The sequence below is a fragment of the Cyrtonyx montezumae genome, unplaced genomic scaffold, assembly GCF_038088225.1.
Source record: "Cyrtonyx montezumae isolate F1298 unplaced genomic scaffold, pur_monq_1.0 scaffold_32, whole genome shotgun sequence".
In the NCBI taxonomy this organism is placed as follows: domain Eukaryota; kingdom Metazoa; phylum Chordata; class Aves; order Galliformes; family Odontophoridae; genus Cyrtonyx; species Cyrtonyx montezumae.
The window spans coordinates 1,777,008-1,799,443 of record NW_027072037.1 but is presented as its reverse complement, the minus strand read 5'-3'; the positions used below and the strand labels follow the sequence as shown (position 1 = coordinate 1,799,443).

Here is a 22,436-nt window from a genome sequence, read left to right as displayed (position 1 = left end):
CTTCTATGACTGCACTGCAAATGAAAAGCAAAGTCAACCCTCCCCCCCCCACGCCTGCTAGTCCTGCATTCATCCTTGGTGCCTGTCCTTTGGTAGTAACCCCAAGACTCTGGGAACATTCCTGGGACCCAAACAGGCATAGGAAGCTTGTTCTAGATCAGGCTGTTGTTAGTAGCTGGCTAGCACTGGAGAAGTCCATCATGTAAGTGCATCAGAAATATTGTACACTTCTATAATTTTTTGTAGGGCAAACCACTAGGAGATAAATGGAAACCCATTTTTTTAGGGTCTATCTGTTCTTCCACATGTCAAATACACACTATCATGAAAGCTATCAGTTGTGGCTTACACTCCAGAAGTTTGTACTGCCATTCAGTGAGACCTGGAGAGTTGGGCAGAGAGGAACTGGATGAGGTTTAACAAGAGCAAGTGTAGAGTCTTACACCTAGGGAGGAATAACCACATGCACCAGTACAGGTTGGGGATGAGCTGCTGGAGAGGAGCTGTGAGAGAGGGACCTGGGTGTCCTGCTGGATGACAGGTTGGCCATGAGCACTGTGCCCTGGTGGCCAAGAGGGACAATGGGATCCTGGGCTGCATTAAAGAGAGTGTGGCCAGCAGGTCAAGGGAGGGGATCCTCCCTCTCTACTCTGCCCTGGTGAGACCTCACCTGGAGTACTGTGTCCAGTTCTGGGCTCCCCAGTACAAAACAGACAGGGATCTGCTGGAAAGAGTCCATCAGAGGGCTACAAGGATGATAAAGGGTGTGGAACAGCTCCCTTATGAGGAGAGGCTGAGAGAGCTGGGGCTGTTCAGCCTTGAGAAAAGAAGACTCAGAGGGGATCTGATCCACGTTTATAAATATCTAAGGAGCAGGAGGCAAAGGGACGAGGCCGGACTCTTCTCAGCAGTGTGTGGTGATGGGATGAGGGGAAGTGGCCACAAACTGAAGCATAGGAAGTTCTGCACAAATGTGAGTGGGAACTTCTTCCCAATGCAGTGATGGAGCACTGGAGCTGCACACAGAGGCAGTGGGGTCTCCTTCTCTGGAGACATTCAAGACCCACCTGGATGCCTTCCTGTGCAACCTGGGCTGGGAGCTGCTTTGGCAGCAGGGTTGGACTCGATGATCTCTGGAGGTCCCTTCCAACCCCTACAGTTCTGTGATTCTGAGATTCAGATATTGGTAAAAGGAGACCCAGATAAAACAATCATTAAAGTAATCAATAAAAGATTCAGTATATCAATTGCTCCCACTTAGCGAAGTGATAACTGAATCTTTTAAATGCATATACCTAACTAATTATACTTGATATCTTTTTGATGCTAATTTCATTTGTTGACACAAAGGGTACTGTGGACTTTAACACTTTATTCTACATGTGTTAAATATTAAGAGAAGATTACCTCAGCCAGTTTTCTGAAGAATTAGAGATGGCTGAGGGTAGAAACCATTCTTCATGCATAAAATCAAGTGACAATATTTAATATAGGCCAAGTATTTTCCATGTTAAGGACTTCATCATTTCCAAAGGGCTGAGTCAAAAGTTAGTCTTCTGCAGAACAACCAGTGATAATCTGAAGTACTCAGATGCTCATAAGTTCCTATAGATTCCGGATTGTGAGGTCTGCAATTTGTAATTGGGCAACATTTGGCCAATCTCCAAAGTAGAATGAAGTAATATCAAAAAGATACAAAGGTGAAGAGTTGTCTTCGTCTTCATTAAAAGAAATCTGAAAATGAGGAATCCCAGCTGACAGCAGACATTATCTAGAGATGGGATGATGATGTGGTCTGTGCTGAGGATGCATTATAACATGTGATAAACACTGTAAAGCAATGTTGCTCCAGAAAATGGCACTTTACAATGTAGAAGCAAATTACCTCTAAGATCTTCCAGTCACAGACTGCTTATGTCATATATATATTTTCCCCAATGTTTTCCAATTCCAGAAGCAGAGGATGCTTTTATCAACAAGGAGAAGGTGCAGAAGGAGGTGAAGGCTGCACCAACAGAAAATGCCACGCTGAGCTGCGAGGTGGCCCAGGACAAGACCGAGGTGAAATGGTACAAGGAGGGGAAACTGATCACCTCGAGCAAGAAGTTCAAGGTGGAGTCAGAGGGCAAATCCCGTCGGCTGGTAGTGAGCCAGGTGGAGAAGAAAGATGCTGGGGAGTACACCTGTGAGGCTGCTGGCCAGAAAATGACCTTCAAGATTGTCGTCACAGGTGAGAGATGTTTCTCATCACAGAATGGCCCATGAGTCCCACTTAGTTTGCAGTTAAACCTGAAATTCTCTACAGATCCCTGCTGGTATCCACTTGCTGTGTTAGAAAGGGAAGGCACTCCTGAGAGTCCCTTGTATATTTCCCAACCTCGTGAAGGTATCTTGGATGCATAGGACATGTCAAATTACCCAAGACACCTGTGTGTGGGTAGCTGGAGTATGGTCAGTTGTGGTCAATATAGTCTGAGGAGTGAGCTGACATTCAGGTGTCTGCTGTAGGACGAGGCAAATCTCCCACTACCTTCCACTGAATAGATCACCACTGTCTACAGCAGAGCTCCAAATCTCTCATTCTCACTGGGAAATTCAAGCCCTAATGTCTGAATCTGAGATCCGAGATCAGTGCTAACTCTCAGGTGGCTGAAATTAAGTGAACTTGTGTCATGATGTCATATTCCTTACTCCCAAGAATGAGCAATGACCTCTGGGTTTCAGTAACGTAAACCTTATTTACACAGTTGAGGATTTGGTTAAGAATTGGGATTGATTTGTAGGTAAAAGAAGTACTCCTGTTGACAAGGACAGGAACACCTAATCAGAGGTCATATAAATACTGCTTGAGTACATTGTTCTGTGTGAATGGCATTTCAGTTTTGAATAATATCCAAATTGCCACTGTTATTCTAGAGAGTTATTCCTGACACATGCATGTCACAGAGCACAACATGCTTATATTCAGTGTTTGATTTGTCTCTAATTTGTAATTAATGTGTAATTAATGTTATCATAAAACTGTTGCCCTCCTCTAAAAACAGATTTTTTTTTAGGAACAAGTTCATACACAGCTCCAAGAACCAGAGAGAAATGGAGTTAAAAAGCATCTCTGGTTATCCACATAATGCATCCTTCACTGCTGTGTTAGTGTAGCTAGATTCCCATCCACATATTGGAGGGAGATTGCAAGGGGCTCGATCAGAGACAGCTCTGGGCTTAAATAAGGAATATATTTGCTTAGAAATGATCATTGTTTGCAAATCTTGAAGGTATGAAGAATATTTAAAGGTATGAATACGAAGAATATTTAAATATATGAAGAATATATGGTTATAGCAGACCACTAGTTGTCCAGAGAAGGAAGTGTTGGGTCATTGGTAATTAATAGAACAGATCTAATCTGGATCACCTTCAGTATGAATGAGACCATTCTAAAATTACAAACATACACGAAGTTGTTATAAGCAGCATTTTGCATTTGGTTTTGAATACACTGGACAGTGTGAATATATATCTGTGCATCTAAATGTTCTCTCACCCTACAGAAGCAGAGGATGCTTTTATCAACAAGGAGAAGGTGCAGAAGGAGGTGAAGGCTGCACCAACAGAAAATGCCACGCTGAGCTGCGAGGTGGCCCAGGACAAGACCGAGGTGAAATGGTACAAGGAGGGGAAACTGATCACCTCGAGCAAGAAGTTCAAGGTGGAGTCAGAGGGCAAATCCCGTCGGCTGGTGGTGAGCCAGGTGGAAAAGAAAGATGCTGGGGAGTACACCTGTGAGGCTGCTGGCCAGAAAATGACCTTCAAGATTGTTGTCACAGGTGAGTGAAATTGTTTCATCTGTATTGAACCCCCCAGACATGAAGGAGGGGAGAATTAAGTGGCTTGACGCATTCAACCCCAGCAGTCAGTGATGGAACCAGTACTTAAATTCTGCTGTTTACTCACGTACTTTTCACAATCATTCCTTTTGAAGTTATGAACACAGAGGACTTCCATAGCCTAAGCATAAGACAGACTGAAGGTCATCATGGAATTTCCCTGGGAATTTCAGCGAGATGCAGGGATAGAAAAATGAGAATTCAATAATTACAGATAAAATTAAAGAATATTAAAAAAAATCTCCAGAGTGCAAGCACTCTCCCTCAAGTGCTTCTTACTGAATTGTCTTGGAGATGGCATTTGGTCACAATGCTGGAAGAAGGTTTCTATTAAATTGAAGAAATCTACTACTAAAATGGTATTCACATATATTTTGTTTGCTTCTCTACGGCAACTATGAAAGAAATGTTTAAAAAAATAAAGGGACTTAAAACTGGTGCTTTTCTTTTCAGAAATGGAGGGAGACAGACTTTGTATACATAAAGAGGTCTCACAGGAAAGATGGGAAAAGACTTTATACCAGAGCTTATAACAATAAAACAAGGGGCAATGGTTTCAAAAATGAAAAGGGTAGATTGGACGTAGGAAGAAGTTCTTTATGATGAGGGTGGTGATACACTGGAACAGATTGTCCAGAGAATGTTGTGGGTGGCTCATCATTGGAAGTGTCCAAGGCCAGGCTGGGTGGGTTCACTGAGCAGCTCATCTAGTGAAAGATGTCCCTACCCATGGCAAGAGGTTGGACTGGATGATCTTCAAAAGTTCCTTCCAACCCAAGCCATTCTATGATTCCATAGAGGAAATTATTTTATTATGGCCTCTGCCAACTAATGAGAGCTATTAGAACTGTTCTCAGAAATGAGCAGCTGAGAAAAATAGATTTCCTCACTATTTCTTAATCACAAACAGGATTTAACCTGGATCCTCAGTTGTGTCCTGATGAATTCAAAGCAAAATGATGAGTTCATATATTTGCTTTTTGATTCTGAACTAGTGCATTGCTAAACAAGTACAGTATCATGGGGCTAACTAGTTTAAATTCAGTGTGGAAACACAGTTCTGGGGTGGCACATCCCTGGAGCACTGGGGAAGTAAAGATAATAAACACAATGTGCTCACAGAGACTGCTTCTCAAGCACAGCTTGGCTTTTGCTGGCAAACCAGCTCACAGCTCAGCTTGTTTGGACAATTTAATGCCCATCCCCTTACATCAAACAAACTTTTCAATGACTGTGTATGCTGGACACTGGGGAAATTGATTATTTTGATATTTTGGAGCGTGATGCTAGTAGAAATGAAAGCAAGTTTATGGCTATCTAACCTGTTCTAGGCTGTCAGAAGGGATGTCCTTCACTGGCAATTGATGTAGTTCAGATGTTGGCAGTCGGTTGATAGCACTGGCAGGAAATATGAATGGGAAATCTGTCCTCAATAATACAGTCCAAAGACTGATGTGGACATTTGGGGAAGGCTGTGTAGAAAAGCTTCATGTCTTAAATCTGCCCATTTGCCTTCAATTCCAGAAGCAGAGGATGCTTTTATCAACAAGGAGAAGGTGCAGAAGGAGGTGAAGGCTGCACCAACAGAAAATGCCACGCTGAGCTGCGAGGTGGCCCAGGACAAGACCGAGGTGAAATGGTACAAGGAGGGGAAACTGATCTCCTCGAGCAAGAAGTTCAAGGTGGAGTCAGAGGGCAAATCCCGTCGGCTGGTGGTGAGCCAGGTGGAGAAGAAAGATGCTGGGGAGTACACCTGTGAGGCTGCTGGCCAGAAAATGACCTTCAAGATTGTTGTCACAGGTGAGGGAGAACATTCTTTGGCCTTTGCTTCCTATTTCTATAACATTTTAGAAAATGATCATTAGTTCAGAAGTTTTTCCTGTTATTCTTAAAATTATGGTGCTGATCATTGTGATGGCTTATCTCTGATGAGGAATCTGAACAAATTATTCCAAATACAGTTCTGAGGTAGCTCCATTCTTTAAAATCTTCAGGAATTTCCTTTTGCTGTGGGAATGAGGCCATAGAAAGGAAAGTTTTGATTGCACGTCTCCATTCCCACATGTTGATACAACAGGAACAACTCTGCAATGCAGCTGATTCTCAGTTTCAGAACAGGAGCTTCATTTCAAGCACTAGGGTGTATGCCCTGTGTTTGCACATTTTTTGTTTGTCTTGGAAGGGCTCATTTCATCTTGTGAGGAGAATACTACAGGAATGTTTTTTATAAGTGAATGTCTCTAAGACATCGAGTAAATTATAGTTAGGGGAAGAAAGTGTCATGGAGAATCATTTAAGATGTATCACAGAATGGCTTGTGCTGGACTGAACCTTAAAGATTATTCAAGTCCAATCCTTCTGTCATGGACAGGGACACGTTCCACAAGACCAGGCTGCTCAAAAACCCATCCAGCCTGGACTTGAACATTTCTAGGGATGATGCATTCACAAATTGCACCACTTCTCTGTGCATCATTTTACTGGGATATCAGACTGGAAGAACAGATTCAATTTTCTGACTCCTTCCTAAAATCCTGCTCCTCTTTCAAGTGTCCCAACAAATGTATCTCTCTCTTCTCAGAGCCAGAACTTGTGTTTACAAACAAGGAGAAGGTGCAGAAGGAGGTGAAGGCTGCACCAACAGAAAATGCCACGCTGAGCTGTGAGGTGGCCCAGGACAAGACCGAGGTGAAATGGTACAAGGAGGGGAAACTGATCACCTCGAGCAAGAAGTTCAAGGTGGAGTCAGAGGGCAAATCCCGTCGGCTGGTGGTGAGCCAGGTGGAGAAGAAAGATGCTGGGGAGTACACCTGTGAGGCTGCTGGCCAGAAAATGACCTTCAAGATTGTTGTCACAGGTGAGGGAGAACATTCTTTGGTCCATCCTTCTGATTTCTGAAATATTTAGAAAAATAATTCTTCCTTTATATAAATTTCCTTTTAGATGTCCTATTTTTGGGAACCGTGACTGCTATGGTTTAGGACTGATGGGAAAATGGAGAAAAGAGTTTTGAATATATTCCTCTTTATATCTTCTCTATAAAACTCCATAAAGTTCTTAGAATAGGCAGCTCCATCCTTAAAAACTTCATAATTTTCCCTTTGCTGTGGGAAGTGATCCATACAAAGATTCTACTTGTTCCCCTCCATCCCCATGCATTGGTATGACTGGACAACTCTGCAGTCAGTTGATTCTCAAAATGGTTTAGAACAGAGGCAACATGGTGAGCACTTGGGTATCAGCCCAATGTCTGATCCCTTTTTATTAATCTTGGAATGGCTCATCTCATCCTGTGGGGAAGATATAACTGGAAGGTTTTGTGCACATCAGTGTTTCTAAGGAATCAAGTAATTGGCAGCAAGGTGAAGAAAGTGCTATGGAGAATCATCCAAGATTCATTGCCCTACTGTGGCTCCTGAGTAGGAAAAACAATTTAGCTTTCCAACCTGCCCTCTTTCTCCTAATTCTCTTTCAAGTGACTCGACTAATGTGTCTCCTGGAGGGTGAGGATATTTCAGCACTTGGATGCAAGAATGTGAGATAAGCTAGGCTTTTCTCAAGGTTGGATGGGAAAAAGAGACAAAGCCCTGAACATGAAGTCCTGGTCTGTCACTCTTTGCAGTGAGCCAGAATGACCCAGGGCTGATAGCAGAGGCATCTATTGTGAACAAAAGAAATTAATTATGTGGGTCTCTGATGCAGCACGGTACATTTCTTGACACTAGGAACTTGTCAATTTGGGCTCAGGTGCAGCCAAAATATTTCTTCCCTCGACCACAGTACAATGGCTTTAAGAACCATGCAGGAAATCTCATAGCTTGCTGCACAGATACAAATCTTTTTGTGACAAAGCAACCAAAAGCTTCTTTTGGAAACAAAACTACAACAAACACAAGCAAATGAAAACTGAGAACATTGCCCTCCATGGCACAGTTCTCATGTTCTTCCAACAGCTTTAGGTGTGTTCTGTCAAATCAAAGATATGGTTTCCAGTGGTTCCTATAAGCTAAAAGGGCAGTGGGCAAATTCATATCTTCAGCATGCTGAACCTTTGTCTCTTCTCAGAGCCAGAAGTCGTTTTTACAAACAAGGAGAAGGTGCAGAAGGAGGTGAAGGCTGCACCAACAGAAAATGCCACACTGAGCTGCGAGGTGGCCCAGGACAAGATCGAGGTGAAATGGTACAAGGAGGGGAAACTGATCACCTCGAGCAAGAAGTTCAAGGTAGAGTCAGAGGGCAAATCCCGTCGGCTGGTGGTGAGCCAGGTGGAGAAGAAAGATGCTGGGGAGTACACCTGTGAGGCTGCTGGCCAGAAAATGACCTTCAAGATTGTCGTCACAGGTAAGACATCATTTGTCTGGACTACAGTGCAGCACAGTAAAGTAAAAACTTTAATTACTGTTGTACAGTGATCCAGATGCAATAGTCTGTGATGTGTTAATCTTTTTTCCTGTACTCCATTGCCTGGATTTGTAGCAAGTGAAGGCATTTGGTTTTAGCGTGGCACAAAGGCCTATCTCAGTCTGTCTGTAGAATAATAATTGCTGATATATGTACAGTGGTAGTAATATTCAACTGATTATTCAGATCTCTCCTATGCCTGAGATCCCAAAGGGTGATTCTTATTCACTGAAACAACCAAGACAAGTACATGTGGTATGGCTAGAGTGTATGTTATGTTTGCAGCCTGTCATGGGAGGAGCAGCAGGAACGCCTCCTAGCAGCACATTGCCTGTTTACTATGCCTTTATGGTGGAGGTTGCACTTGGTTGGGTGAGTCTGGCACTCACTGTAACAGACCTGATAGAGCTGGGTATTCCTTGAAGTCAAAGTAAAATAGGTATCTGCAGATCACCCACAAGGAAGAAAGGACTGGGTTGGTGAGGCAAAAAATGGAAGAGTAAGTTAAGAGCTATCAGGATGAGGAACAGAATCATTTTCAGCTGAAATTTGAAAGAAGAGCAGTGAGGAGATGTATGCCCAGAGTGTTCCTGCCATGAGGCATTTGAGCACAGTGCTGGAGCAGCGACCGTGAGCCTGAAAGCAGCTGAGCTAAAATTCCTTTCAATCTCATTTCTGAAAACCGTGTAGCTGGAATACGTTTTGTCATTTGCAGTTTTGGCTTTGACACTGAGATAGGTTGAAAATGTCTCTTTTCCAATTTGTGATATAGTGTATTTGAGACCTCAGACTTCTGAGGTGCCCCAGTACTTCGCCAGGTGCTAAATGCCCTTTTTGTCAGGAAAGTTTCCCAGCAATGGGACCTTCTGGCCAGGTCCCCTAGGTCCACAGCCTATTTTAAGCTTGTGATGTCAAAGGGAGCGTTGAAGTTGCAAACATACTTGGGTGCTTTGCCAGCCACTATGCCGGGCTACCTGAGTGCTGCAGGGAGAGCACATTTCCTTTGTGCCTTTGACAGTCACATTTGTGGCAAAGTCATGAGAAATCTGCTCAGGAAGCCAGGAGTGCTGTTCTGGGTTCCCTAGATTCGACATTACAATTTGCTTAAACAGAAGAGCTAATATTCTCTAGGGAAGGCAATCATTTTGGGCATAAGTGGTAACCTGAAAATTTTCCAACCTGTACATACAAACCTCCTGTAAATACAATCCCTCATTCTATATTTTCTTTCTTTCCTGCACTCAGAGCCAAAACCTGCATTCATAAACCAGGAGAAGGTGCAGAAGGAGGTGAGCGCTGTCCTGGCAGGAAGTGCTGCCCTCAGCTGCCAAGTAGCCCAGGATACAACCGAAGTAAAATGGTACAAGGATGGAAGACTGCTTGCTTCCTCTAGAAAGTTCAAAATGGAAACTGTGGGCCAAACCCGGCGTCTTATTGTGGAGCAGCTGGAGAAGAAAGATGCTGGAGAATATGTCTGTGAGGCAGCCGGCCAGAAGCTGACCTTCAAGTTGGAAGCAACTGGTGAGCATTCACTTTGGGAGAATTAAGCAGCAATCCATGTGGCTTAGAGGAAGATTGGCTGTCTTCTACCCTGTAGGCATGGTGCAGCCACGATTTCCCCTGGGACAGCATCAGTGAACCACATCACACATTAGGTTCATTTTTTTCATGTAATGTTAGTGGGGTGAAATCCTTTGCACACCTCATCACCTGATCTGTTTCAGTGACCATGAGCTGAAAGCAGACATAGGAAATTCTGAAGAGTAGAAATAGAGATAGGGAGGAAGGTGGCTAAGACAACCCCCTCTGCTGCTGTGTGTCCCAGAATTGCACAGTTCTGTGGCAAGGCATTGTACAAGATAAAGAATGGGCCAAGAGAAAGGGAGTAGAACAAATAGAAAATAGGCCATCCTTAGGCCTTATTTAGCATATTAATATTTCTCAATTAGTTTTAGAATTCTAGAAATTCAGAAGGATAATTACACATCTTTTTACTTTTAAAAAACAAATCTTCATTGGTAGCAGATAAAATGCATACTTCGTTTTCCATTCCTTTGTTTCTCTTCTAAGCAGAAGCTCTGGATTTCCTGATGGATCATTTTCTTTCTTCCTACTCAGCAAACATTCCATCAGCCATATTCCTTATGTTGTAGCAGATTATAAATGAGCTGGTATGCAATTGTGAATCATGGAGAGGGAAACTGAAAACTGCTGTGTTTAAGGATTTGATAAATTATTAGTTTTCCTATTTCAATATCTTTCCTAGAACCAGAGGCTAAATTTGAGAAGGAATTTGTCCAGAAGGAGCCTCTCGTTGTTCAAGAACATGATAGCATCACTCTGACTACTGCAGTAACACCTGAAACTGCTGTAGTGAAGTGGTACAAAGATGGAAGAGAAATCAAGGCAAGCAAGAAGTATGAGATAAAGAGTGAGGGGGCATCCAGGACTCTGACAGTGAACCTGGCAGAGAGCACAGACACTGCTGTATATGCCTGCCAGACAAAGAATGACAAGCAGGAATTCAAAGTACAAGTGAAAGGTGAGCAGATAGCAGCCTGCAAATTGTGTCCCTTCCTAACAGTTGATCTTCTCTCATGGGAGGATGTAGTGAAGTTTGTCCTCTCTCAAAAGCTGTTCCAACCTTTAGACTTGAATTGCTGTTGCAGCTGCTGTGGCATCTCCAACATAGACCAGAAAATTCCTTCTTGCTTCTAGAGGTCCAAGTTTGTTCTTTGCTGATCACTTGGGACATCAAGGACTATGATGGGTTTTTTACTTGGTGTTTGCTCCCCACTGTCATCACACAATTTCTATTTCCTCCTAACACAGTCAGTAGGACATGGGCAGAGCCTCAGCTCTTCCTTACTCTGCTAAGCATGACAAAGCTGATGAGGAGTATGTAGAATGGGGTTTATGTCCCTTCAGACACCTATGCTGGATAAATCTGCAGCTGGGGTGTGCCCCACCAGCTCCCTTCAGCTGTGTCTGGATGGGAGTGGTTGCTAGCAGGACATGATCCATCCAACAGGTTGAGTGTGTCACATTCCAGATTTCCCTAACTCCATTGGCTGTATCTCCAGTGACATGAAATACAAATGTAGCTGCTGGGGTTCTTGCATCTGTACAGATTTTTAATTGTAGTTAGGCAAATTAGACTCTGATGACAAAAAAAAAAAACAACAACAAAAAACCCCAATAAAAGCAGCAAAAAGAGACAATCCCAACCAATAGATGAAAGCAACAAAAATCCTCCAAGCATCTCATCAGGTAGAAGATCAGAAAGGGAAACCTTAAGCCTGCTTAAGGCACTGTTCTTACATCGCAGAATGGTAATATAAATCCATGTCCAAAAAATCTCCCAAAATTTCCATCTTTTGCTTTTTTTTTTGGGTTTTTTTTTTTTTCAGCCTAACCTGATCACCAAGTCTGTCTGTCTGTGTTTTGTTTGTTTGTTTGTTTGTTTGGGGGTTTCTTTGTGTGTGTTTTTATTTTTATTTTTATTTATTTATTTTTTTTTTTTCAATTTGGCTTGAATAGGTTTTGAAGAACATATTTCTTAACTTTTACTTTCTCATAATTATTTTATTTCCTCTCCATCTTAGAAATCCCAGTGAAGTTTGCCAAGAAGCTTGAAGCTGTTAATGCTGAGATTGGAGGCAGCATCACTTTGACCTGTGAAGTGAGCCATGCCAAAGGGAAGGTGGTGTGGCGAAGGAATGCAGTTGAGATCAAGCCAGGAAAACGTTTCCAGATTCACGAGGAGGGGATCAAACGAACCCTTACAATAACAGGGATCCGGGCTGAGGATGAGGGAGAGTATTTCTGTGAGTCCAGAGATGACAAGTGCAGCATTACCATCACTCCCAAAGGTATGTCTCTGGAAATGAAGGGTGACAGTATGGAAGGATCCTTGGCTTTCCTCATCAGACATTACAACACTGCAAAGCCAAGTTTATTCTTGTGTTTATATGCCATTCCCTGTGTTAACAACCAAGTACAAAATGTCACTTCCTCTCTAAATGTCTGTGGAACCTCTGTGAAGAGCACCATTGCTGAGCTCAGGTCCTGTAGTATATGGGCAAATCAACCTTCATGCTGCAATAAGGCTTAAGAATTAAATATCCCAAAAGGTTTTTTTTTTTTTCCCCCTTCTTTGCCTCTTTGTTTTCTTGCATCTTTATAGATACAGCTTACAGACAGGAGATGTGATGGTGCATTATGGTGATCAGCTGCGAGTTATAAAATTTGACACTTCCAATAAAATCATTGACTCTCTTGGCTCTTTGAAGGTGCTCATACCATCTCAAAGATGTGCTCCTGAGTGGTTTCTTCTTTCCCATCAGCTCCCAGAGTGGTGAAATTTGTTACCAGTCTCAACAATGTGGCTTCTGAAGAAGGAAAAGAGGCCGTGTTCAAGTGCACTGTTTCTCCCAGTGATGCTGTGGTCACATGGTTCAGGAACGGTGTCAAGATTGAAGCCAGCAAGAAATATGTGATCTCGCAGAAGGACACCAACCACAGCCTCACCATCACTGATCTGACACTGGAAGATGCAGCTGAAATCTCTGCCAATGCTGAGGGTGTAGAAAGCACAGCCAATCTCAGAGTGCGAGGTGAGAGGCAGTAATGTCCTGCTGGCAGTCTGTCACTGGTGCTGTGGTCTGTGGGTTTTATGTGGCCTTTCCTCTGCTTATGGCAGCAGCATGGAATTCTGTTTCCTTAAATAGGAATCCTCAGAATGCAGTGGGACTGGAGCCACCATTTAAATTATTTCTAAAAAACCGTTTTGTGGGTTTCCTACGTTCTTACTATTATTTCTTCTCATTTATCAGAGGCCTCAATCTCATTCAAGAAGAAACTGGAGCCCAGAACTGTTGAAGAGAGAGACACCGTGACCCTGGAGGTAGAGCTGACCAAACCTGCAGAGGTCAAGTGGATGAGGAACAGCATTGTATTGAAACCCAGTGAAAAAATAGAGATCAAAGCTGAGGGAACAAAGCATATCTTGATAGTTAAGGATATCTCCTTTGCAGACAGGGGCTTTTACTGCTGTGAGAGTCCTGATGACAAGACCCAAGCCAAGATCAATGTGGAAAGTAAGTTGAATGATTGCCAGGTCTGTAAATATGCTGGATGGGATTTGAACTTGGGATCAGATCTCTTCCATTATCGTAATGGACACTGCCACTCCTAGTTGCCATGGGGATATGGCCATGGGCTTGGCCATCAGACAAATACCTGAGATAAGATAGAAGAGAGGGCATGTCATGGACCATAATCTCTTAGCTGATTCTTCTCTTTCTTCTGAAATTTCTCATTTTGGAGCACTCCATTTTTTTTTTTTATTGTGTGGCTATTAGCAACCTATTCCCTGCTTACCCATCTGTTCTCGTTGCAAAGCATATCTTTCAGAGCATCTCTTTACATTCAGTCAGAGTTTAAAAAAAAATAGAAACAGATAAACAACAACAAATCTATCTAGGGATGCTTTCAAGTAAGCTAATGCCTCAGCTGTAGCCCTGTACCTCTGTCCTATTTCCTGCATCCATGATTGCAACAGAATAGAAGAGGACAGAATGTAAGTGCTTAAGGTCTATCCAATTTGTCTGCAAAGCCCCTGCCACCAATTGGTGCTGTGTAGGTCAGAAGTAATAGGTACAGAGAAACTTGATAGCAGACTTCAAGTACACAACAGGCTCTTAGAAAGTGGAAGGAAGCAATCTGTTTTCCATGCAGAAATAATGGTCTTCAATTGCAATGAGCAAGATCAAGGTTATACAACAACAACAACAACAACAAAAACCAAAACAAAACCTTTTTAATGGTTGGATGACTGAATAGTTCATTTGGAGGGATTTTGAAGCCAGTATGGGTTTAAGAAGAAGTTAGTGAAATATCTATCTGGGACACAAAAAGCTGAGCATGTCATGGAACAATGGAGAAGGGCTAGGTGACTTTTCTAGGTATTTTAAGCCATACAGTTTTATGTTCCAGTGGTGTGTGTTCCCTTGCACTAGGTGGACAGGTTGATTTGTTGCATTGGTTCAGATTTTTGTGCTAGAATCTCAGCAGTGCATAGACGTTCTGTGCAGAATATAGCTTATGTTTAGAGGAATTGTGGTGTGCAGTGAAATAATGAGAGTTGTTTGGATTTTGGCCCTTGCTTCATGATTCTGTCCACTTGCCCTGTAGCTAAAGCCTGGATTTCCTCCCTAACACCTTCAACTTCCTATCCTTACTTACGTTACTCCACTACAAATCTCTCTACAAATCTCTCTGCTTGTATAAAAGTGTTTCTATTTTGCCCCTTCTGTGAGGCAAAAGCTGGAAGGGGTGAGATGAGGACTTGGTTGTTGGTTTTTGTTTTTGTTTTTTGCCTAAGAGCAGACTGGGAATCAAAGATATAAAAAATTGGTGACAAACTGTCTCACACAGAGCAGAGTTTGTCAAATCACTTGCCTGCACTGTTAAGACAACTTCATCATCAAAATATTCTAGACTGACAGTTGTCACAGATCTCTGCTTCGGTGTCCCAAACCATGCGGTTATCACTTCTATTGGCAGTTGCTCATCTTTTCTCCAAACTGAATATCTGTATAAAAAAGAACAAGAAGAAGAAACGAGCAAAGTAACCTGCAGGCATTAACCTCCAAATGATAGTCAGTGTTAATCTTTGGGCCATGTGCATCACATCGGATCCTTCTGTGCCAATGGAGATTGGAAAATGCAGAGATGCTCAGAGACTGCTTCAATTTGTAGAGGCACTGAGTTACTCTCTAGAGCGTCTTTCTGAATATTTAAGGAACTTCTGGTGACTGTGATCCTGATTTATATCTAGGTTCAGGCTTGCTGTTTCAGTTAGATTAGATGAACGGCTCCACAGAAGATAGAGAAATAGAGCAGTTCATTGACACCATGTGCTGCAAGAATGCAGTGCAGAGTGGGGCAGTTTGCTGGTATGAGTTGTACCCCAAGGCAGTTTTTTCAAACTCTGGTTATGCCACTTTCCTTCCAGCAATAACATAGAATCATTCAGGTTGGAAAAGACCACCATGTCCAACCCTAGCCCACCCCACCATGCCTCCCAACCGTGTCCCTCAGTGCCACATCTCCATGGTGCTTGAACACCTCCAGTGACTAAGATGTATTTCAGTTGCACGAGTGTTTGGTCACTGTCTGTTGTTGTAGGCAGGAGTAAAAACTGATGGAACAGGGTCTATACAGGAGGCAACTGACTGCCTGATAGCTGCCAGCAGTGTTTATACAGTTTTACACAAGGTGTGTCCTGCAAGCTTACATGAGCCTGGTTTAAAAACTTCATGTTCTGATGGGAGGAGAGAATGCTGGTACTAGATAACTAGGAGATTTGTGCTTTCAGATATCCAGTTGCAGTCACGTCTCATACGTGAGGTAGTTTCATTAAGTGGCTGAAACTCCAAGTGATTCAAGCTGAAGCGTGATCCAAACTGGAGTTTGGCTAATGGTAGTAGATAATTCTTGTGATAATCCAAACCTTAGTTATGAGATGCAGCAGGAAAGGGGTAGTGTACAAAAATCTCATTCAGCTGTATTTATTTTAAGTACAAATCCTCCATCTAAAATGGCATTGAGCTCTTGCACTGCTTTATGATAGAAGCAAGCTCCACATTTCTTGTCACTTAAGCAAACATTTGGATATATTCTTTTCTTTGATATATTAGAGCTCATATTGAGGTCAGCAGATGTTCTTTAAGTGCTCACAGACTGGCAGTTGGCAAAATGGACTGCCATTATTTGCTGATGAACTTTAGGCTGAGAAGACTGATGTTAGAGGAGTGTGGGATTTCCCTCCCCTTCCCCTCTCCCTGGACTGATACTGCAAGGCTTGAGAATGCCTTCAGAGCAAAGTAAATGAGGAATAGCTATGTGAGAACCTATTGCTTTACTTGACTATAAAAGATGCTTAATCAAAAGACAAGTGTGTGTTCTAAGCTTAAGATGTTGGGAGATCCTAGAAGCAACTGAGCTGCTCAAGCCTATAATCTGGCTGAATATTTTGCTTTCAGTTATGGACAGAAAGTGATGGCTGAGTAGGACAAAGAAAAAGTTATGGGTAAATTGGTCCTTCTTGTGATACACTTTTAGGCTCTCATCGGGGAAAAGCATAATTAGGCCAATTAATTATAGCAGAAATTATACCAAGAACATGAGAACGAAATTGCAAATCTCTTGATATGAAGGTAAATTTTATCTGGTTCTACTATTCCCCAAATGTATTTTGCTTTATGACAAGAAAAACTTTGCAAAAATATTTTTTTTCAGTCTTGTTTTCACTACGAAGTGGGATAATACCTAGGAGGACACTTGAAAATTTTCCCTGTGGCTGTGTTTTTACATCTAAAAGGATCCATTTAAGAAGAGCACGCATGGATCTGGTTATGAACAAGTTTTCTTTTCTTTTTTTTCTTTGTGAAGGTTGTTTATTGTACCTAGGGAAAGAAGAGGAATGTAACTTATTTTGGAAGTCCTGATTCAAGCATTCAAGGCCAGGCAGGATGGGATTTTGAGCAACCTGGTCTAGAGGGAGGTGACCCTGCCTATAGCAGTGGGGCTGGAACTAAACGATCCTAAGGTTTCCTTCCAACCCAAACCATTCTACGATTCATTCTGTGATTCTGTTTCTCATCTCCCGGACTGAATTCCCCAACTTTACTATGTTGTTTTCCAGTGCGACAGATCAAGCTGGTGAGAGGTATGCAGCCCCTTGAAGTCCCTGAGAAGGGGACTGCCACCTTTATGGTGGAGGTGTCCCATGAGGATGTGGAAGGGACTTGGCAGAAGGACGGCGTGCGGCTGAAGCCCGCACCAAACATCGTGATGGGCGTCCAGGGGAAAAAACATTCACTGACACTTTCTTCTGTGACACTTGAGGATGCAGGACTCATCTCCTTTAAAGCAGAAGGCGTTCATTCATCAGGGAAGCTCACCGTGACAGGTACTGGTTGGTGTGGGACATGGTTATCTGCTCCTGTTCCTGATTACTTTAAGAATACAACCAGCTTTCTTTGCAACTGCAAAGAATGTTACTCACTGGACAAGTTGCACCTCTCACATATCAGGATGGTTGTTGTAATGTCATTGTCCTTAGCACAAGTAATGATAGCGTGCTCACAGCAATAGGATTTTGTTGTTACTTTCAAGTTCCATTAAACGTGGAAAGTAGGCACTGCCATTCGTTGTTCCTCATGCCAAGTGCTCCTGGAGACCTCATTCCCTACTAACTGCACATCCTTTTTTTTCCTTCCCAGAACTGCCTGTGAAAATCAGCAAGCCATTGGCAGACGTTAGTGTCACTCAGAAGGACAAAGTCACACTTGAGTGTGAGCTGTCCAGGCCCAATGTGGAGGTCAAGTGGTTCAAGGTATGGCACATAATGGCATTTTCATTTCTGACTTTTCTGGAAATGAATGAGAGTCTTTAATTCTACTTCTAAGGGATTTGAGTCTGTGCTTTTGTTTTACAGCTTTTGCTCTTTCTTTTATGCTTGTTTACTTGCCCAGATCAGCATTCTTTTTTATTATATTCTGCGTTCATTTATCAGGTCGAAATTAAATTTTTTCTTGAGTTTATTGTGAACTCCTGAAGTCTTGTTGCACAAAATCTTGTTGGTAGGAGTACAATCTTGAGCTTCAGTTCTCACACAGAAATTCTCATCCATGGTTTATAGCCCTGATGTGAACTAGGTTTTAAGGTTTTCTTTGCTCCTGATGATTTGCTCAGGTACTTTGTATACCTTCCTAGGGCTCAGCTGTTTCTTCCTCTACATGGGGAGAATGTCATTTCTTCAAGATAGTGTCCAAAAAGTCTTCTTGCCTATCCTCTGCAGTGCTTTAAGCTGTCATAGGTCAGCCAAGATTTATGCATGTTCTATAGCCATTCCTGCATGTTGAAGACATTGCACCGTGCTTAATTTTCAGCACATCTTCCAGTAAGCATGGTTCCATTAAGTCCAGGGAAGCAGGTGAATTAAGCACAGGTCTGAAGGCTCCTTTTGCTCAGTGCAGAGATGGAAGGACTGATCTAACTTTGCTTTTTCCCTTCTAGGATGGGAAGGAGCTCCGGCAAAGTAAAACAGTGAGCATTACTTCCCAGGGAAATAAGAGAAGTCTCATCATTCACAAGTGTGAATATGAAGACCAGGGAACCTACACTTGTCAAGCAGCTGAAGACAAGACATCAGCTACGCTAAAGGTTCATGGTATGTTTAACTGAAAGAGGAAATAAATCCTATTGTGGCATTTTGCTCCACAGCAAGAAATGCTTCATGGGCAGTTTGGGAATTTCTTGGTTAGTCATTTTGGACACCTCTATTCTTAGTGAGAGAAATACTGGCAGAGCTGTTGTGTGCTTGCTCTCTTCTTAGAGGAGTATTTTTGGAAGAAGTGCTAATTGAGTTTTCCATCTAGGAGAAGTGATTTACATTTTCTGGAATTTAAATAGTATTTCTAGATCAGCCAGTCCCGTGTCTGGCATGCCCATGGTTTAGTTCAGCTTCTGACACTGACAAAGAAGAACTTTGCCTAAATACAAACTGGACAGTCCCTGGGTACCATCTCAAGACTTGCTATACTTTTTTACAAGTGTAGTAAATGCTAAAGAAAATTCCCTGATATCTGGCTGCCTCTCTTCTTTATGCTCAAGACAGATTTTCCCTCCATGTGTTACACTGGTTAACCCCCAGATGTAACTCATCACAAGGCTATGAAGCATCAGATTGGTTACTGAACACGCAGGTCTGCTGTGCTCTGGCAGATGCCATCTTCCAAAGGCACATCTGAAAGGATGCTTTTTCTTATTTCTTACTACATGCTGTCCTCGTGTGGCCACTTGGGTTCAGTGTTAGCTGTCTCATCGTGAACATCTGTCCCGTTTCACTGTGTTGAACTCTCATTTTCTCTCTCAGTTTGCAGCCAGGATGGGTTGCTCTTTCAGTACTGGCTGGTTTATGTAGGAACTCTGCTCCTGAGGTTGTTTCCAGGCCCTTCAGACAGAAAGGGCAGAAGTAGCACATGAATGTGGACCAATTTTGACATAAATAAGTGCAGACATGCAGAGGATTGTGTCACATTTTTAATTGAGATTTTATGTAGGTAAAACTTGTGTCTGAGATTCCACATATATTCTGGGTACACAAGCAAAGGAGAGACTGGGTATTGTACAAGGTATTGTAGAGTTCTGTCTAGTTCTCCTTGGCATATTTTGGAAAATAAAGATGAGGTGACTGGAGGTAACCAATGTGGCTTCACCAAGGTCACAGCATGCCTGACAAACCTGGTGGCCTTTTATCACTGAGTAACAGCATCAGTGGATAGGGGAAAAGCAGCTGACACCATCTACCTGGACTTGTGCAAAGCATTTGACACTGTTCCACATGACATCCTGATTGCCACACTGGAGAAAAAAATGTCTGTTGGATGGACCACTTGCTGGATAAGGAATTGGATGGATGGTTGCACACAGAGAGTTGCAGTCAACAGCCCAGTGTCTAAGTGGAGACCGGTGTTGGGACCAATGTTATTTAACATCTTTGTAGACTACATGGACAGTGGGATCAAATGCACCCTCAGCAAGTTTGCAGACAACACTAAGCTGATTACTGCAGTTAACACACTAGAGGGAAGGGATGCTATCCAGGGGGACCTGGATAGGCTTGAGAGGTTAGCCCATGCCAACCTCTTAAAGTTCAACAAGGCCGAGTGCAAGGTCCTGCATCTGGGTCAGGGCAACCCCCAAGCACAAATGCAGGCTGGATGGAGAATAGCTTGAGAGCAGCCGTGAGGAGAAGGATTTGGGAGTGTCAGTTGATGAAAGATTCAACAAGAGCCAGCAGTGTGCTCCTGCAGCTCAGAAGGCCAACTGTATCCTGGGCTACATCAAGAGAAGTGTGATCAGCAGGTCGAGGGAGGTGGTTCCGTCCCTCTGCTCTGCTCTTGTGAGACCCCACTTGGAGTACTGCCTCTGGAGCACTTCTAGAGCCCCTGGTGCAAGAAGGGTATGGAGCTGTTGGAGCATTAAGTTGATCAGTGGGATTGAACACCTTCCCTACAGGGACAGGCTGAGAGAGCAGGAACTCTTCAGCCTGGAGAAGAGAGAAGGCTCTGAGGAAATGCTATAGTAGCCTTCCAGGACCTGAAGGGGCCTACAGGAAAGCTGGGGAGGGACTTTTTATAAGGGCAATTAGCAACAGGATGAGAGGAAAAGGTATTAAACTGGAAGAGAGCAGATTTAGACTAGATATTAGAAATAAATTCTTTACTGTGAGGGTGGTGAGATACTGGAACAGCTTGCCTAGAAGGTTGTGACTGCCCCCTCCCTGGAAGCATTCAAGGCCAGGCTGGATGGGGCTGTGAGCAACCTGGTCTAGAGGGAGGTTTTCTTGCCTATAGCTGACAGGTTGGAACTAGATGATCTTAAAGGTCCCTTCCAACCAAAACCATTCTATGATTCTATGGTTTTTCTACCTTTAATGTGTCAGGTTTTAGAATTAATGAGATTCTGGCTTCCGAAAAGTTATTTGCATTGAGCTCCATTGTAGCTAGTAAGTCTATCTTTAAGTTCAAGGGCAAAATGTATTTACTATGTTGAAGAGAGAAATGACTCATGAAGGGATGCTGATTTAGAATACAGTATAATCCTTTTTATTTTCTATGCAAAAATGCATAAGGTAAGCATGCTGCACTCGGCTCTGCACCCTGACAAACATGTGTCTGCTGTTTCACAGCTCGAGATATCAGGATTGTTAAACCACTGGAAGATGTGGAAGTGAATGAATATGAAAGTGCATCTTTCGTCTGTGAGATTTCACACGATGAGGTTCAAACCCAGTGGTACAAAGATGACAACAAGCTGAAGGCTGATGACAACATTAGAATGCGTCAAGACGGTAGGGTGTGAGAGGAGGATCCTTTTCCTGAGTGGGTGTGGGTTGGAGAAGCAGCAGAAGGAACATCTGAAATCAAGTTAAGAAGGTTCAGCAAAGTTCCCCTTTAGTTTTGGGATTGTAGCTTGACTGGTGGTGGGAACTTCAGTGTGAGAAACGTGTGGTTATCCCACCATCCTATGCTGCCAGCTGCAGGTAGGAAATTGGTGCAATTATTTCCAAAGTGGGAGTGAACAGGGCAGTCAGTTCACCTCTCAAAGGGGTTTTTCTCTGATAGTGAGTGGCATCCTTCTGTCCCAAGTACTTTACAGATGATGGCGACTGCGTTCAGTCAGTCCTTGGGGAAGCCATGTTTAGATTATGCTTTGACAGGGATGAGGATGTAGGGAAATGGGTGGCATTGCTACCATGAGGACAGGTAGTGGAGCTGTGAAACCAGATGGAAGATATCAGCCTGGCACTGTACCTCAGAGCTGTTAGCTCACAGGAAGCTGTGTGTGGTAGTGTGGTTGTGTGTCTGCACTCAGGGGCACAGTTTGCTGGGGACGGGTTGGTGGTTGGGCAAGATGACCTTAGAAGTCTTCTCCAACCTTAGTGATGCTGTGGTTCTCTGCTTCAGGAAAGACCTACTCACTGACTTATGCACGTGTCCAAGTCAATGATGCAGCAGAAATCAAATTTGTAGCAGAAAAGGCAGAATCTCGTGCCCATCTTACAGTTAAAGGTAATTATGCTTCCGATGACAACTCTGTTCAAGTTATCTCATATTATAAACAAACTAACACCCTTTATTGAGTGTTGAGGAAGTTTGACTTCTCACAGAAATGAAAACTCCTACCTACCTTTCTGCCTGTGAAATATCCACCATGTAGTTTGGGATTTACTGCCGATTTTCTTTCTTTAGACTTCAGATTGGTATTTCAGCCTTGAGGAATAAAAAACACAACTTGACTTTTTCTTCATTTTCTCTTGCTGTTTGAAAAAAACACAGTTGTTTTTTGTTTTGTTTTATTTTTATATATAATGTTAAACTTAAGTAGTGTATTGAGAAAGAAAAGGAAGATATTTGAATTAACACACTACTCAAGAGCTCGGGAAATCTGAGTTCAGACCCCAGCATTGCCACTGCACTGCTGTACAATGCTGAGTATATTACTCTTAATCTCTGAAATTCAGCCATCCAAGTGGTAAAATAGGGATTACAAGTCTTCTTTTCATTAGCTCTTTAT

The 22,436-nt window shown here is 42.8% G+C and overlaps 1 protein-coding gene across 1 annotated transcript in view; it reads left to right on the top strand.

Annotated features, from left to right (window-relative positions):
* OBSCN (obscurin, cytoskeletal calmodulin and titin-interacting RhoGEF) overlaps positions 1 to 22,436 on the top strand; it is a 172,546-nt gene that overhangs the window by 35,838 nt on the left and 114,272 nt on the right. The window contains exons 13-27 of the mRNA XM_065744974.1: positions 1,955 to 2,230; positions 3,549 to 3,824; positions 5,409 to 5,684; positions 6,466 to 6,741; positions 7,950 to 8,225; positions 9,531 to 9,806; positions 10,552 to 10,827; positions 11,891 to 12,157; positions 12,632 to 12,901; positions 13,121 to 13,384; positions 16,996 to 17,262; positions 17,576 to 17,688; positions 18,372 to 18,525; positions 21,049 to 21,210; positions 21,827 to 21,931. Coding sequence (XP_065601046.1) covers positions 1,955 to 2,230; positions 3,549 to 3,824; positions 5,409 to 5,684; positions 6,466 to 6,741; positions 7,950 to 8,225; positions 9,531 to 9,806; positions 10,552 to 10,827; positions 11,891 to 12,157; positions 12,632 to 12,901; positions 13,121 to 13,384; positions 16,996 to 17,262; positions 17,576 to 17,688; positions 18,372 to 18,525; positions 21,049 to 21,210; positions 21,827 to 21,931 — 3,534 coding nt within the window. The remainder of the gene's footprint in view (positions 1 to 1,954; positions 2,231 to 3,548; positions 3,825 to 5,408; positions 5,685 to 6,465; positions 6,742 to 7,949; positions 8,226 to 9,530; positions 9,807 to 10,551; positions 10,828 to 11,890; positions 12,158 to 12,631; positions 12,902 to 13,120; positions 13,385 to 16,995; positions 17,263 to 17,575; positions 17,689 to 18,371; positions 18,526 to 21,048; positions 21,211 to 21,826; positions 21,932 to 22,436) is intronic.